Source organism: Leptopilina heterotoma, unplaced genomic scaffold, assembly GCF_015476425.1.
Source record: "Leptopilina heterotoma isolate Lh14 unplaced genomic scaffold, ASM1547642v1 Lhet_152, whole genome shotgun sequence".
Classification (NCBI taxonomy): domain Eukaryota; kingdom Metazoa; phylum Arthropoda; class Insecta; order Hymenoptera; family Figitidae; genus Leptopilina; species Leptopilina heterotoma.
In genome coordinates this window covers 414,609-432,105 of record NW_025110868.1, presented here as the reverse complement: position 1 = coordinate 432,105, position 17,497 = coordinate 414,609, and the positions used below count along the sequence as shown (strand labels likewise).

General features: G+C 23.6%; 1 protein-coding gene across 10 annotated transcripts in view; it reads right to left on the bottom strand.

Annotated features, from left to right (window-relative positions):
• Window positions 1-16,594, bottom strand: part of LOC122498612 (dedicator of cytokinesis protein 9) — a 32,809-nt gene extending 16,215 nt beyond the window's left edge. The window contains exons 1-19 of one of the 10 annotated variants that reach the window (XM_043606424.1): window positions 16,366-16,594; window positions 15,463-15,596; window positions 14,435-14,551; window positions 12,391-12,569; window positions 12,214-12,283; window positions 10,771-11,873; window positions 10,482-10,643; window positions 8,505-8,584; window positions 8,167-8,420; window positions 7,469-7,710; window positions 7,164-7,263; window positions 5,840-6,211; window positions 5,353-5,550; window positions 5,091-5,237; window positions 3,803-3,989; window positions 3,495-3,521; window positions 2,739-2,929; window positions 2,422-2,618; window positions 1,446-1,853 (exon numbers count right to left, since the gene is read on the bottom strand). In XM_043606424.1, coding sequence (XP_043462359.1) covers window positions 1,446-1,853; window positions 2,422-2,618; window positions 2,739-2,929; window positions 3,495-3,521; window positions 3,803-3,989; window positions 5,091-5,237; window positions 5,353-5,550; window positions 5,840-6,211; window positions 7,164-7,263; window positions 7,469-7,710; window positions 8,167-8,420; window positions 8,505-8,584; window positions 10,482-10,643; window positions 10,771-11,873; window positions 12,214-12,283; window positions 12,391-12,569; window positions 14,435-14,551; window positions 15,463-15,561 — 4,133 coding nt within the window. In that variant the 5' untranslated portion in view covers window positions 15,562-15,596; window positions 16,366-16,594. Of the gene's footprint in view, window positions 1-1,445; window positions 1,854-2,421; window positions 2,619-2,738; window positions 2,930-3,494; window positions 3,522-3,802; window positions 3,990-5,090; window positions 5,238-5,352; window positions 5,551-5,839; window positions 6,212-7,163; window positions 7,264-7,468; window positions 7,711-8,166; window positions 8,421-8,504; window positions 8,585-10,481; window positions 10,644-10,770; window positions 11,874-12,213; window positions 12,284-12,390; window positions 12,570-14,434; window positions 14,552-15,462; window positions 15,985-16,365 lie in introns of those variants that run through there. The other 9 variants (XM_043606423.1, XM_043606422.1, XR_006301247.1 and 6 more) reach the window with 9 other exon arrangements.
• Window positions 16,595-17,497: the final 903 nt, after the last annotated feature.

The following is a 17,497-nucleotide window of genomic DNA, read 5'->3' as shown; positions in this document are numbered from 1 at the left end:
ATATAGATAATAAAAGTAAGTAATTGTATTTGCAAAAAATAATAATAAATTATAATATCTCTATAATAAAGAAAACGGCTGAAAATTTAACATTTCATTATTAAAGTTTTTTTTTCTTGCTATGAATTTTACTACTTATATAAAAATAATTGATTTGTTTCGAAGAATTTATTAAAACTTTACACAATAATTGAATTTTTTCGACAAATATTATTAAACATTAAAAAAATTGAATGCTTTAATGAAATTATATTAAAATTGTGTTGCAAATAATTGAACTTTTGCAAAGAATTTTATTACAATTTTGGAACATAATTAAATTTATTTGAAGAACTTTTTTAAAATTTTTGGAAATAATTCAATTTTAGCGAAGAATTTTATTAAAATTGTATCAAAAATAAATTAAATCCTGCGGAGAATTTTATTATTAATTTATGCAAAAAAATTAATTCCTTCGAGGAATTTAATTAAAATAGTATTGAAAATAATTAAATTCTTTCAAGAAATTTCATCCAAATTTTTTATAGTAATTGAATTCCTTCGAAGAATATTGTTAAAATTGTTAAATATAATTAAATTAATTTAAAGACTTTCAATGAAATTTTTGAAAATAATTCAATTCTTATAAATTCAAAAATTTTCAAAATAATAGAACTTTGAAATGAATTTTATTAAAATTTTTTTAAATATTTAAATTCCATCCACGAATTTGATTAATTTTTGAAAATTATTTAAATCTTGATAATAATGTCATTGATATTTTTAAAAATAATTGAATTTTTTGCGAAGACTTTAATTAAAATAATTAAAAATAATTGAATTCTTGTACAAAAATAATTAAATTTTTTCAAGGATTTTAATTAAAATTCCAATAAAAAATTCTATTAATTTTTGAAAATAATTAAATTTATAAAAATATATTTTTATTAAAATTCGTGAAAATAATTGAATTTTTTGCGAAGAATTTTATTGAAATCATTAAAAACTAATTGGATTCTTTGGTGAATTTTTATTTAAATTGTATTTTAAAAATAATTGAATTCCTGCCTAGAATTGTATTATTACTTATAAAAATAATTGAATTGTTTTGAAGAATTTATTAAAATTTTTGAAAATAATTGAATTCTGTTGAAAAATTTTATAACGAATTAAGAAAAAAAATTAAATCCTTCGGGAAATTTTATTGAAAATAATTGAATTATTTCGAAGGATTTATTAAAATTTTATAAAATAATTGAATTCTTACGAAGAATGTTAATATTTATGAAAATAATTGAATTCTTGGTAGCGCGCGTATAATTTGCTAGTAAATAAATAATAAAAACGAAATTACAATAAATAATAAAGAAAGTAATAATAAATAAATAGTAGAAAACCGTAAAATATCCCAAAAAGCTACAGTAAATTAAAATGATTTAAAAAAATGTAATGATCAAAATACTTACTCGATGATAGTAAAGAAATTAAGTACTTCCGTGTCACTGCATTGTTGCCACCAGGCGATAATTTGATGATCGCCGAGATATTTGATAATAAATAGAAAACCAAGTAGAACATCTTTTACTTCGGATGGTTGTAATTTATCACATCTATTTGTCGATTGTGCGACACTCAACGATCTCGAGTGGCATTTATGTTCCTTGGTGCCATTTTCCAATGGTTCCCGAATTATTGTCGTCTCTTGTGAAATATTCGATTGCGATGCGCCCGACATTGTCGAAACATCAGATTCAATACTCGTACATGAATAGCCATTCACCATTGTTTGTCCAGCAATCGCTGCGAAATATGTCGAATCTCTCAAATGCATCGATGCCCTAATTGGTGATTGTGAATCCAAGTGCATTGTCAACCTAGACAAAAAAAATATTCTGTTTTAAATGAAATTTTCAATTTCATTTTAGTTGTAATTTTAATTTCGTTCCAACTTCAATTTAGTTTAAATTCCGTTTTAATTTTAATTTCATTTCAATTTGAATTCCATTTTAATTTGAATTCCATTTCAATTCTAATTTCATTTTGATTTTAATTTAATTTTAATTCTATTTCAATTTTAATTCCATTTTAATTCAATTTCAATTCTAATTCCGTTTTAATTTTAATTCCGTTTTAATTTTAATTCAATTTCAATTCTAATACCGTTTTAATTTTAATTCCATTTCAATTTTAATTCCGTTTTAATTTTAATTTTAATTCCATTTCAATTTTAATTCCATTTCAATTTTAATTCCATTTTAATTTAAATTTTCATTCCGTTTTAATTTTAATTCAATTTCAGTTTGATTATCATTTTAATTTACTTTACATTGAAATATATGCTTGGAATTTTCTTGAAAAAAATCTTGAAAAAAATTCATTTAAATTTAATTTTGACTTTAATAAATTTTAATAAATTAAAAAATATAAAAATTTTCAAATAACCTGTGAATGGATTTCGGTGTACTGGCAGCAGTCACATTATTGGCTTCCTTACTTGTCGAGAAGGAATTATTGATAGAGGCGCGATTCGAATTTTGTTTAACATCCGACTTTCCTTCGTTGAATTCAAGACGGTGAAGATTCTCCAAAACGATGCTTAACCATGGAATATAAAGGGAGGAAATTCTTCCCAATTGACCCTAGAAATATTTAATAATTAATATATTATTATTTTCTGTTATCGAGAAAGAGGAAATTGACAAAAATCGAGAAAGAAAAAAATTTTAACTGGTAAATTTTGATACCTTTTTTTTGCTTACCTTATTTTGATAGCGATCGTCCATTTCGTGCTTCGCTAATAAATCCCTTAAAGTGGCGATAGCAGTTTTTCGAACCTGAACAACTTCACAGAGAGAAGTTTTCACCTCTTGAAGTAAAAGTCCAACTAGGAAATGATGCTTACAAAAATCCTCCGTCAAACAATATTCATTCAGAAGATCTGTAAAATAACCTTAGTAAATCATCTCATTAATAAATTTGTTTCCAATTTCTCGAAATTTTCTAAAAATAAAGAGTAAAAGACAAGAAAAGACAAAATCAACAAGCATAATAATATGACATATTTGACTTTTAAAATAAAAGTGATCAGCATAACAACAAAATTTGTGACTCTTTCATTGCTAAAAGGAACTATTACAATTGCATGAAAAAAATTACAAATTCTCCCCTAAAGCTTGCTATAAATAAATCTAAATTTCTAAAACTTATAAATTTTTAAGACAAAAATTTTAAAATTCAAAAATAATTTAAATTACAATTTGAATTAAAATTAATTTTTCCAAAAAAAGTTGTTTTTTTCTTTAATCAGTAAAATTCTATTCAGATCTATACACTAAGTAATAAATAAGAATAAGAAAACATTCCAATTGGAGTTTTCAGGCAGGAATTGAAAATAGAAGGAAAAATATATGTGGTGTGAAAAAAATAAAACTTGTGCGCAAACTCCCACTCACTATGGCTACAATTAAAAACCACAATAAAGATGGGAGTATATGAACGTTAATTTTCTCACATACCATCACAATCTGGTTCTGTCTCTGTCTCTTCGGAGCCAGGCATAAAATTAATTACGTTTACATCACCGAAATTGAAAAAATTAAATAAAGAGATGAAAAAAAAATTCTACTTTAGCTAAATAAATATTAAATTTTCTTTTTTTAATATTTATTTATTACTATTCATTAATATTTAATAGTATTTATTCATTAATATTTGTTAGTATTTATTAATGTTTAATACTATTTATTATTATTCATTTGTAATTTATTAACTATTTATTTATTAAATGTATTAAATGTATGAAATAGGTTTATTAAATACTCACCACGTGATGTTATTCGCGAATGCATCATTGGCAAATTGAATGACACAAAATGCTCATGTGAACAAATCACTTGGAGAAAGGAGAATTTAAAATCGTGAAGTGTTCTTGAATCACCGGGTGCAAAATTGTCCATGTAGGAATTTATCAGTCGGAACACAAAACCTCTGTCCATAAAAGTTAAACACCTCTGCGAAAAAAAATAAAATTTCCAATCAATTACATTTTGTATTCCACTTCAATTGAATTTTTAAAAATGTCAATAAAATTCGTGACAGCAATTCAATTATTTTCAAAAATTTTAATAAATATTCTTGAAACAATTCAAATTATTTTCATAAATAATAAAATTCTTCGCAAGAATTCAATTATTTTTATTAATAATAAAATTCTTCGCGAGAATATTCAATTATTTTTAATACAATTTAAATAACATTTCTGAAAAGAATTCAACTAATTTTAATGTTTTTATAGAAATTTAACGTCGGAGAATAATTTAATTATTAATAAAAACGACACATTCAAAAATTGATAAAATTCTTTATAATAATTGAATTATTTTCTATACAAATTTAATAAAATTCCTAGAAAAATTCAATTATTTTTGTAAATAATAAAATTCTTGGCATAAATTAAATTATTTTTAAAATACAATTGAAATAAAATTTCTGTAAATAATTCAATTATTTCTAATGATTTTAATAAAATTCTTTGCAAAAAATCCAATTTTTTTTACAAATTAGAATAAAATTCTTTTGAGAAACACAATTATTTTTTGAAAATTTCAATGAAATTCTTAGCAAGATTTCAATTAATTTCAAAAATTTTAATAAAATTCTTCTAAAAAATTTAATTAATTCCAAAAATTACAATAAATTTTCTTGAAATAATTCAAAGTATTTTTAAAAATGATAAAATTCTTCGATGAAATTGAATTATTTTCAAAAATGAAATTATTTTAGATTCAAAATTATAGAAGTTACGAAAATTAAAATTTTCTTAAACTATTTTATTAATGAATTTAAAATTCAATTTAATTTTAAATTAAAACTCAAAAATAGATAACAATTCACTATTTCATAAATTAAATTGAAATTCAATTTAATTTTTGTAGGTAGTTTAATTCAAAGTTTAATTTTAATTTAAATTTAATTTAAAATCGATTTAAATTTAATTTAAATTCGATTTAATTTTTATTTAAATTCGACTTAATTTTAATTTAAATTTGCTTTAACTTTAATTTTAATTTAACTTAATTTTAATTTATTACACAAATTAATTTGTACAATACCTTCAAAAAATGCGCAAGACTTTTATTCAGCTCGTGAGTTTCCACTGGCATTTCTTTATATTTATTCATCAAATAAGGCATGACGACTTCCAAAAGATTTTTGATCTTCTCATGATATTCCTTCGAGAATCTTTCGTTTCTGTGCATCTAAAAATAAATCAATAAAATCTCTCAACAATTTTTCATCTCAATTTTCCTTTTAATTTCATATTTTTGTAATAGAAATTTTAATTTAAATTCAGATTTTTTACAAGACACTCACCTTTATTCTTTCGGTCGTTAATAAATGTTGAGCCATACTTTTAACCATAATTTCAAAAAAGAAACCCGAATGGTGCAAGAATTTATTAACAACGAGAAAATCCGTGTTGCTCGGTTGCAGTAATGTTGGCAAATGTCTTCCCAATTGTTCATGCACTGTTGGATTACCATTTACTTTTGCCGGCGAGACGAAAACGAACTGTAAAAAGAAAATTTACTGTTTTTCTTTTGTAAATAAAAAAATTTTTTAATATTTATTTAAAATGACAGATTTTTTTAGTTAAAAAAATTTCAAGTATAGAAAAAAAGTGAGATTTTTCTTTTAGATACAAAAAAAATATTTCTAATATAGAAAAATTTTAAGTACAGAGAAAAAATTGAAGATTTTTCCTTCAGATAAAAAAAAATTTCAAATATAGAAAGAAAGCTATTTTTTCTCACAAATGAAAAAGAATTTTAAGTACAGAAAAAACTTGGTGATTAAATACCTTAACGTAAGCTTGTAAAATTTCTTTACGACCCGCCTCGTGTACCATATTTATGATATGTACCAAGAGTCGTATAATGCAGAGACCAATTTCATCGCTAACATTGCACGTTAATAAGGCAAAGAGTTGATTTAAAATTGTCGGTAAAAATGTAATGACAGTAACTAATTGTATAGCGTGAGCTGCTTTTAAAATTTTACATGTTTCCGAATCAGATGGCAATGCCGATGGTTTTGTTTCTAATATTCTCTCGGCGTGTGCAAACAGATTGTGTAAATGTGCATCCCTCGTAAATACAGTTGAATTCAATTGAAAGCCAACAGTAAAAATTGGACGCTGCGAATCGATCCACGTTATTTCCGGACCAGCATTCTATATACGAGAGGAAAATAAAATCTTTTATTATACGAATTTCTTTCATTTTTATTTTCAATAAAAGAGAAAAAACATATTTTTTCGATTGTTAAAATTTTATTTCTTTTGATAGAAAATAGTAAATAAAATAAATCAGGCCTCGGATTGACTTCAAGGCGAAAAAAAAACACTTTAGTTTCTTTTTTCAAGAAAAGTCGAAAAGGTCGTTTCTCGAAGAATTTTAATTCCAAATTTTTAAAATAATTTCATACAATTCTTCAAAACAATCCAATTACTTTAGATTAAAAGAATTTAATAGAATTTTTCGCGAAAATTCAATTATTTTCATAAATAAAATAATTCTTCACAAGAAATCAATTATTTTCTATATACAAAAATATAATTCTTCACAGAAAAATTTTTTCTATTCAATTTAAATGAAATTTCGGGGAAGAATTCAATTATTTTCAAAAGTAATAAAATTCTGCATAAAAATTCAATTTTGTTCAAAAATTTAAAAAAATTTTCGTCAAAATTTCAATTATTTTCACGAATAATAAAATTCTTTTCAAGAATTCAATTATTTTCAAAAATTTTGATTAAATTCTTCTCAAGAATTCAATTATTTTCAAAATTTTTATTAAATTCTTCTCAAGAATTCAATTAACTTTCCAAAATTTTGATAAAATTAACTGAATTCTTCGAAAGCTCTCAATTTTTTATTTCTAAAGTTCTTAACAAAATTCTTTAAAACAATTCAATTCTTTTTAAAAATTTTAATAAATTTCTATGCAACCATTAAAATTATTTTTACAAATTTTAATAAATTCTCTTGAAACAATTCAAATTATTTTCATAAATAATAAAATTCTTCCTTGAAATTCAATAATTTCCCAAAAGTTTTAATAAAATTCTTCACATAACTGATGAAAGAAAGAAAGAAAGAAAAGAAGAAAACGCTTACTCTTACCCCTTTCCCAAGACCAAGAGGTTGAATAGAAAGATAACCACTAGGCAAATGTGTTGCGACTGGTAAAAGTTGAGCGCTACTTTCAGTGTCAATGTTAAGTCTGCAAAAATAAAAGTTTTAATTAATATTGTAAATAATTTAAATTATAAAACGAAATAAATCTTAATTCCAAAAAACTTGTTTTCATGATGAGAAATATATTTCAAAAAATAATTTTCATCATTATTATTATTATTATTATTATTATTTTATATTATTACTATTATTATTATTATTTTTATTATAATTCTTCTTTGAGAACTGACCTTCCTTTATGAAGTAAAGGAAGCCAGGAATATCCAACGCAGTTTTCAATGCCATTTTCCTTCTTTTTATTCATGTCGCAACTTATATGATAAAACGAGAAAAGAAGATGATGCTTCGAGTGAAGCTTTGTTGGTAATCTGAGTTTTATTTCCTCATACCAAGAAGGCACCGAATTGTGATGTAAAACCGCGCACGATGCTCGTAGACATAAAAGAGGTCCATCTGGTCGTCCGTAAATACACTGGAAGAAAAAAGAAACATTTTATTCACAAATTTTTATTTTCTGATCCTTCTTTACTTTTGTTTATTTATTCTTTATCCACATAATCATTATTATTTATTTATTTATCAACGGGGGAGAAATAAATAATAATTTTTATTATTATTACATTGTAAATAATTCTAGACAGAAGAATTCAAATTTCTATGGTTGTAATTTTTTAAAAATACAAACTTTACTCCTTCTTCAAATCTTTTAAACTTCTACATAATTAAAGAAAAAGGAAAACAAGAGATAAAATCTTGCAAAAACTTGAAAATGAAAATTATAAATGAAAATTGAAAGTGAAAATAGAAATTGAAAGTGAAAATTGAAATTAAAAATGAAAATTGAGATTGAAAATGAAAATTGAATTTAAAGTTGAAAATTAAATTGAAATATTGAATTGAAAAATGAAATAGAAAGAAATTGACATACTCTTAAAGGCTCGGCATTTTCATTGTCATCTTCTCTTAATTCAACGATACAGGCAATATTTCTGGCTCTCGTGAAAATTTTCTGTGAATCGAAGCAAAGACTCTGGGGATAGACATAAAGATGATTGACAAATGTCGTGTACGGATGAATTTCCTTTTCCGACGAACTTTCAAACTCAGCGATTTCAAATGTTGGATCAGATGTCGGCGGAAGAGGAAAAGGTTTCAACATTGACAAACTAGTCGTTAAGCTATCTGTAAATAAAAAATAAAACGAAAATAATTACTAAAAAGTTTAGTAAAACATTTTTCAAATTATTTAGAAATAGAAAAACTCACTTTCAGGAATATCTGACAGAGCTTCAATTTTTATTTTCAACCATCCTGGAATGACTGTCAACTTGTTGAGTTTCTCAGGTCTGAAACAATTTTTAAATTTGCAAATTTAATACTTTTGTAGCTTTTTTCCTAAAATAACTGCAAATAAATAAAAAAAATATATTATTCACTTATTTACTTGCTTTGAAAAAAAATTAACAATTGTACAACTTTTCTTCGAAAAGAAACAAAAATATTTATTTTGTACTTTTTTAAACCTAATTATTTTCTACATTCATTCAAGATTATAATTATTTTTTGTATTTTTATTATTATCATTTAATTTTTTACTATTTCAATAGCATTTTCACGAAAGAAAATTGAAAGAATTCAATTATTTTCAAAAATTTTGATAAAATTCTTTGTAAGAATTTATTTATTTTCAACACAATTTTAATTCAATTTCTCTAAAAATTTAAATTATTTACAAAAGTTTTAATAAATAGCTTGAAAACAATTTAAAAAATAATTCTATTCTTTAAAGTATTTCAATGATTTTTAAAAATTTTGATAAAAATCTTTGTAACATTGTATTTATTTTTAGTAAAAATTTTAATTCAATTGCTGAAATTTTTTTAACTATTTACAAAAGTTTAAATAAAAGTTTTAAAAAGAAGTCAACATTTAATTTGAAAATAATTCAATTCTTTAATTAATTTAATTATTTGCCAAAATTTTAATAAAAGTCATAAAACCCATTAAAAAAATTCGATTATTTTCGAAAATTTCAATAAATTTCTTAGCAGGATTTCAATTATTTTCCAATATGTAGAAATAAAATTCTTAGCAAACACTTAATTATTATCGTAAATTAAAAAAAATTTCTTAGCAATAGTTCAATTATTTTTAAAATTTAATAAATTTTTTACTGGAATTTTAATAAAACTCTTGGCAAAAATTTAACTAAATACTTACTAAAAATTTAATTATTTTGAAAATTATTTAATTCTACGCCGGAATTCAATTATTTATGAAAATTTTAATAAAATTCTTAGCAAGCTTTGTAATTATTTAATAATTCTTTGAAAAAGTTTTATTATTTTGAAAAATTTTAGTAAAATTCTTCGAAACCATTTAATTATTATCACAAAATCCAACTAAAAACTTTGAAAAAATTTAATTATTTGCATAAACAATAAAATTGATCGCAAAAAAGTCAATTATTTTTAATTCAAATTTTATAAAAATTTTCGAAAAAAAATTCAATTTCTTTAAAAAATTTTAATAAAATTCTTTATTGAGAATTGAATTAAATTATTTTCGAAAGTTTTAATAAAATTCTTCGCAGAAATTTAATTATTTTTAGAAATTTTAATAAAATTCTTTATTGAGAATTGAATTCAATTATTTATAAAAGTTTTAATAAAATTCTTAAGAAGATTTCAAGTATTTTCATAAATAATAAAATTTCTTTTCAAGAATATTCAATTAGTTTTTAGAAATTTTAATAAAATTCTTTGAGAATTGAATTCAATTATTTATGAAAGTTTTAATAAAATTCTTAAGAAGATTTCAAGTATTTTCATAAATAATAAAATTTCTTTTCAAGAATATTCAATTAGTTTTTATACCTACAATTTAAATAAAATTTCCCAAAAGAATTCAATTATTTTTAATGATTTCAATAAAGTTCTTCGCAAAAAATTCAATTATTTTCAAAATTTTTAAATAATTATTTTCAATAAAGAATACAGAAAATTCTCCAAAGAAGTAATTTTTTTCTAAAAATGTTTATAAAATTCTTTATACAATTTTTAATTGAATTTCTCGAAAGAATTTATTTATTTTCAAAAATTTCAATAATATTCCACGTAGGATTTTAATTACCTCAGATTCAAAATGATGATAATTAAAAATTAGAATTTCTTTAATTTCAGAATTTAAAACATTCGCTGAGAAAAATCACCAAGAAAATAAAGTATTAATTGTTTTTCTTACTTTCTATATTCGGAGAGCAATTTCAATAACTCATCGTCCTTGATTTTATTTCCCTCTTGTCGATAAATAGCCGGAAAATCAGACGAAGTATCCAATTCGTTGCTGTATAATCTAAATAAAGGTCGCGCCGACCATGCAAACGGCATTCTATAATTTCCCAATCTAAAATAATCAAAGTAAATTAAAAATTTTCGAAAATTAACAAAACGGAAGTTTTAAAGTGAAGAATAATTTCAATTATTCAATTCCTTATTATTCAAATTAATTTTGATAAAGAAAAAATAATAACCTTTGACAACAGGCTTTAACTTGTTTATGAATTTTGAGACCAAGCCGTGGATCTTTAGTGGCACGTAAATATGGCTCAGAAGTCTGATATATACTTCCTTGTAAAATTTTATCAATTCTCACAACGAGAAATATTTCCGGATGTGGATTATTGATATTAAAAATAGCCTGTTTTGCGAATCGTGTCCAATCCGATGGTATTGTTGACAAATCATCGGGTAATTGAATATTTTTCGACAATTCCGTCATTACACTCGTTGGACTCAGTTCCTTGACAAAATCGCGTACAATTTCGTGATTTATTTCAAAATGAAAATTCTCGCTCAATTTTCTACCGTTTCTAGCGTCAAATAAACACAGAGTTGTATAATAAGGTTCAACTTGACACAGAGCGGCAGTCTCATCGATTTGCGCTTGTAAACGAAATTTAAGACTTTCGCATTTAACGAAAATTCTCTGACCAAATTGCTCCTTGTACGAGTCAATATTCTGCTCGTTGGAAAAATTAATCGTCGATTTCGCCTGCGCCACTTGGGGATAGAGATTCAATAATCGTTTACGATTCTCACGTCTCGCTAGGGCAATACTCGTGTCCGTTTCACGGGCATATTTTATTAATTGTGGATTCATACTTTGTTCGAGACCCTTTAATGTGCCGTAGACTTGCATTGGTTGAGGGGATGGCGGTGGTGTATTGCAAGTTCTTTCCAATGAGGCGGCACGTTTTTCCTCCTGTTGTTTGTAGTGTTGCAAAACTGATACCAATTTTGCGAGCCAATCTTGTAATTCACATTCATTGTCGGCGGCGAGTGTGTAAGATTTATGATCGGCACTCATTCTCAGCTCGAAACAATAACGTCCTCGTTTTGGATTTCTCACGACCTCAGCGCAAAAGTCCATGACAATCGATAATTTAGCTTCGCCTTTCTTTTCATCTTTAAACATCTCGAGAATATAAGTGCCATCGACTTCCTGTCTCAAGTGACAGAAGCGACGCTTAAAAGACTTTGAACCAATATGCGCAAACATTCGATCACTGCTTCCAATTTCCGGGCCCTTCATCAGATATCCCTGTTTCGCTATGCCATCGTTTTTCGTTATCACCTAAAATAGAACCAGTAGATAACATTTTTTCTTCTTTTCAATTATTCTTAGATATTCTTATTTTTAGATTTTCTTGACTTTCGTAAATATTTCGAATTATTAAAAGTAAAAAAGAAAGAAAAGAAGAAAAGAGAAAAAAGTAGAAAGAAAGACAGAAAGAAAGGAAGAAAGAAAGACAGAATTCTTTTTCGAAAGAAAATAAATAAAAAAGATAGAAAGAAAGAAAAAAAGAAATTACGTTTAAATATTTTCAAAAATAATTTTATACGATCATATTGGTAGTCACGGAAAAAATTAATTTTTACGAAATGAATGAGGGGAACAAAATTATTTTCTATACCTCATCAACTTGATCGATTTCCGTATCAATTTCATAGACTTCGTCCTTTAAATCATCTGCTTTTGATATTCTGAAAAATGGAGAAATTTTTGGTGTTTTTAGGAAAGGAAATTTAAAAAAGATTTAAAATTTAAAAAAAAAGAGAAAAGTTTTTTCGATTAGAAACGTGAGTCATACTTTGGCAATTCGAGATAAGAGCCACTGTAGACGGAATATTTGTAGTGCACTAAATTCCAGTTCGATGCATAACTGCGTTTACATTCTTTTGTCAAGAGATTTTCTTGATCATCCTCGGAATCGGATATGCGTTGCACAGTGGGCACGACTGTTCGATATCTTCTCGGTAAAACAACTTGCTGTAAAAAAAAACATCAAAATCTTCAAAATAAATTTACCAATCAACTTCAATAAATAAATTTCCAAACTAGTTTCAATAAATAAATATCTAAATTAACTTCAATAAATTTCTAAATAAAGTTCCATAAATTAATTCCTATAAATAAACTTCCAAATAAATTTTCATAAATAAAATTCGAAACAAAATTTCAAATTAATTTCAATAAATAAATTTCCAAAAAAATTTCAATAAATTAATTGCCGTAATGGTAATGAAAAAAGAAAATTCCAAAATAATTTTCATAAATAAATTTCATTAAAGAAATTTCAAAATAAATTTCAAAATAAATATCTATAAATGAATTGCCATAATAAATAAATTTCCAAATCAATTTCAAAATAAATTTCAATATTTAATTATAAAAAGAAATTTTAATAAAGAAATTTCCAAATAAAGATTAATTTAACTTTCTCCCCCTGATTTCAGGACCGAAGTTTTATTTTTTCCCCGACCCAAAAGAATATTTTAATTTGTTATTAAAACGATTAGATAGGCGAGAAAATATTTCTAATGAATTTATTTCTAAATATCTTCAATAATTGTAAATTTATTCGAAACATCAATAATTTACTTTTTTTTAAATAAATATTTAATTATAATTATTATTACTAGCAAATGTGACGCTCGTTAGCTCGTGAAACGCGGTATTTCCATAATTATTATTATTATTATATGCAAATTACAAAATTTCTTATTTTAAATGTCAACATCAATTTTTGAATAATTTTACATTCAAAATTATTTAAAATTTCCCAAATTAACCAATTCAATTCAATTATTTTTAAAAATGTTAAAATTCTTAGCAAGAATTCAATTATTATTTCCATTAAAGTAATAAAATTCTTCACGGAAATTCAATTATTCTCAAAAATTTTAACAAAAATCATTAAAATAATTCAATTATTTTTCAAAATGTTTAAAATAATCTTCGAAAGAATTCAATTATTATTAAAAATTAGGATAAAATTTCTAGAAAACATTCAACTACTTTCATAAGTAATAAAATTCTTCGCAAAAATTAAATTATTTTTAAAAATAACAAAATTCTTCTTAAAAATTCAAGTATTTTTAAAAAAAATTAAAATCTTATCAAGAATTCAATTATTTTCGAAAATTTCAATAAAAGTTATTAAAATAATTCAATTATTTATATAAATAATAAAATTCTTCGCAGAAATTCAATTATTTAAAAACAATTTCAATAAAATTCTTTAAAATAATTGAATTATTTTCAATATATAATTTTAATTAAATTCCTCGAAATATTTTAATTATTTAAAAAAAATTGAATAAAATTCGATGCAATAATTAAATTATTTTTATAAGTAATACAATTTTTTAGGTTTTCAAGGGTTTTCAATTATTTTTAATATAATTTAAAAAAATTTTTTTGAAACAATATTCAATTATTTTCAAAAAGTTATTATTTTTAATTTTGTGAATTTCAATTATTTGACAGAAATAGAAAAAAAATTAAGGTTTTGTATTAAAATTGTAACGATTTCAAAAATTTACAGGGTGAACAAAAAAGAATTCGAGGAATTTGTTGTTTCTAATACATATTTTAAAAAAACACCAAAAAGCAATTTTATTTTTATTTTCTAGAACTTTTATACTTTTGATAAAATTTCCTAATTTCCTTCTCCAATTTTTCTATTCCTAATTTTTTTCTGATTTCCCCTATCTATGAGAATCCTGATAAATAAATAAATTTTAAAAATAATTGAAATAATTCATTTTAAATCCTGATTAATAAATTTGAAAAATAAATTTCAATAAATTTATTTTCTACTGAAAGAAAATTGGAAAAAAAAGAAAACTTACCGATACATCGTCTTGAGGGTACAATAATAATTCACGTTGTGGATCATTTTGTAATAATGTCTTATTTTTTAGCACAAAATTCTCGAAGTCAATCGGTTCAACAAGATGTGGCTTATTCTGAAAGAAAAATTCCAAAGATAAATAAAATATCGAAGAATAGCAGGAAATATTAATTAACGTGCCAATTCATATATCTAGCATTAATTAAAATTCATTATAGATAAATAACTTATAAATAGCTTCTTCATTAAATTATAATTACTATAATTACGAGAAAAAGTTCTATAATTAGTAACAAAAATGATTTATTATCTGAAAAATTAATACGAAAACTAAAAATATTAATTAAAAATTTACTATGCTAAATATTTTCCCTAAAAATAATAAATATGTATAGAAAGAAAAATGTGATAATTCACTATCTAAACATTGACATCATCTATGTTTATATTGACCTCGAACTTTGTTCTTTTTTTATATTATAACAAAACACATAAAATCTTCGCATTTAAATAATGTTTTTCCAAACAATATCAACAGGAAATTTGTTAAAATAGATTGACCCAATTCGTTCCCATTTTTATTACCCAATTTATCTATAATTAAACCGCACTCATGCATTCAATTTGCCAAACATAGGAAAACTTGTCGATAATAAACAATTATTATCAAAGATTTTTAAATTAAAATTACTCTAAAATTGAATTTTCTGCTAATTGAAATTTATACTTAGACAGTTAAATATTATTTCATAAATTTATGTTTAAATTTACACTACTAATTGAATTTTATAATCAAATTCTTTTCTTATAATTCTTTATCGCATAAATATTTGAGGTCGAGGACCAGATAATTTGCGGTACAGATTAATTGACAGACGGGTATTTTTTAAATAAAGAAAAATGAGGAGAAAAAAATAATTTTTTTGCTTGATTATAATAAACTATTTTTTTGTCTTTTAGTTAATGAAAAAGGGGTAAACTAAAAGTTTTTTTAGGATGTAAATAAGAAAAAAAAAGGTGTTTCACCTGCACAGTACTCTCGCGAACAACTTGCGAGACAGTTTCCCTGAGTTGAGCAGCCATGCCAGGCTTTCCCAGGCCTCTTGTAAATTTTCTCTCACTCATTATTCACGATGACACATTAACATCGTCACCTGGAACTAAACACAAGAGCCGGGCTCATCACCTTTAAAAAGAGACACTCAAGAATTTCTCGCGGCTGCCATGTTTATGCGTCCACTATCATGCCGCACACACACACATTTATATATTTCTTTCATATACAAAATTGACACTCGCACGTTTTTATTCAATCAACAAACAAAAAAAAACGATAATTCGAAAAAACCTTGGGGAAAAATTGAAAATTGCGAATATGTCGCGACTTTTTTTTTATTGCGCATCGCACTATATCCACGTCGGCTTAATTTCCGGGTCGTTAATCATGTGAATGATTGAAGATAAAAAAAGAGAGGTTAATATAATGAGTATAGGGGAATTGACCTGCCCATCCCGAAAACAAGTGCATTCGAGGAGGCACTGACATTTCGTCGCGCAAGGTGCGTCATTAATCTCCCGTATATTACATCATTCTAAATTTAGATAATTAAAACTGTAAGAGGGAGAGAAACGCCGAATTCTCTCTATTTTATACTCAAAGAGCCTCAAGAGAGTCGAGATTTCTTATTTTGAGCCATGAAATCAAAACATTCGGGCATGCGCTCCGAAATTTTGCCTTAGAAAAAAAAAGTCGGGGAAATATTCCCAATATAGCGAAATTCAAAGATTCGAAATCTTCGAAATTCGCAAAATTCTATTCGAAAACTAAAAGATACTTAAAATACTAATGAAAATTACTATATTTTACCAAATTTTTACTCAAGTTTAGTTAAATTGAAGAAGTAATTATGTGAAATCAATTATCATTACTTTTTTTTTAGAAAAAAACATACTTGACATTTTGGCCCTTTAACATAACCTCAAATTCGACTATTTATTCTTGATCATATCTTGTCGTGTATGTTTCGTTTACTTAGTTATAAAATATATTTTCCAACAAATGTGCATTACTTTTATCACATAAAATAAAATTTTTGTGGTATTTATGTTTTATATTTCGAGAAAATTGATATTTTTTGGAGACTGAACGGGAATATAAAAATACGAAAAATACTGAGGCATAAAGGTACGTTCACAGCGCTATTGTTTGAAAATTCAATGACCAATCAGAGGTGGCGGGACGCAGTGTTGCCAATCGGAAATTTAAAAAGGCAAAATTTGAAAAATAATAAATAATTTTTCAATTCCATTATTTTAATTATGCAATAATTAATAACAATAATAATAATAAAATATTATTTTATTAGTGTTTATTATTTTCTAAAATTAAAACACAATTCTTTGAAATAATTAAAAAAATTTCAAATAACTTTACTAAAATGCTTTAAAAAACAATTAAATATTAACAAAAATAATAAAATTCAACAAAAAAATCAATTATTTTGAAAAATTTTAATAAAATTCTTTATTGAGAATTGAAATATTTTTAATAATATAATTTCAATTAAATTCCTCGAAAAATCCAATTCTTTTTGAAAAAATTTTTAAATTTCTCAGGAAGATTTCAATTATATTTTCAAAAATTAATAAAATTCTTTGTTGGAATTCAATTATTTTAAAAAATTTAATAAAATTCTTCGCAAAAATTCGATTGAAAAAAAATTTTAATTATGAAATTCTTTATGAGAAAAACATTTAATTACTTTGAAAAAATTTTAATATTTTAATAATTATTCAATTATTTTGGAAAATTTTGATAAAATTCTTTATAAGAATTGAATTATTTTCTATACGACTTTTATTAAATTCTTGGAAAAAATTTAATTATTTTCAACAATTAATAAAATTCTTCGCTGGAATTCAATTATTTTCGAAAATTTTAATAAAACTTTTAATTCTTTATAAGAAAAAAATATTGTTACATTTATTAAAAAATATTTTTTATTAAATTCTTCTTGTTTACAAACTTAAAAATCTCTAAAAATATTAAAATTATTTTACA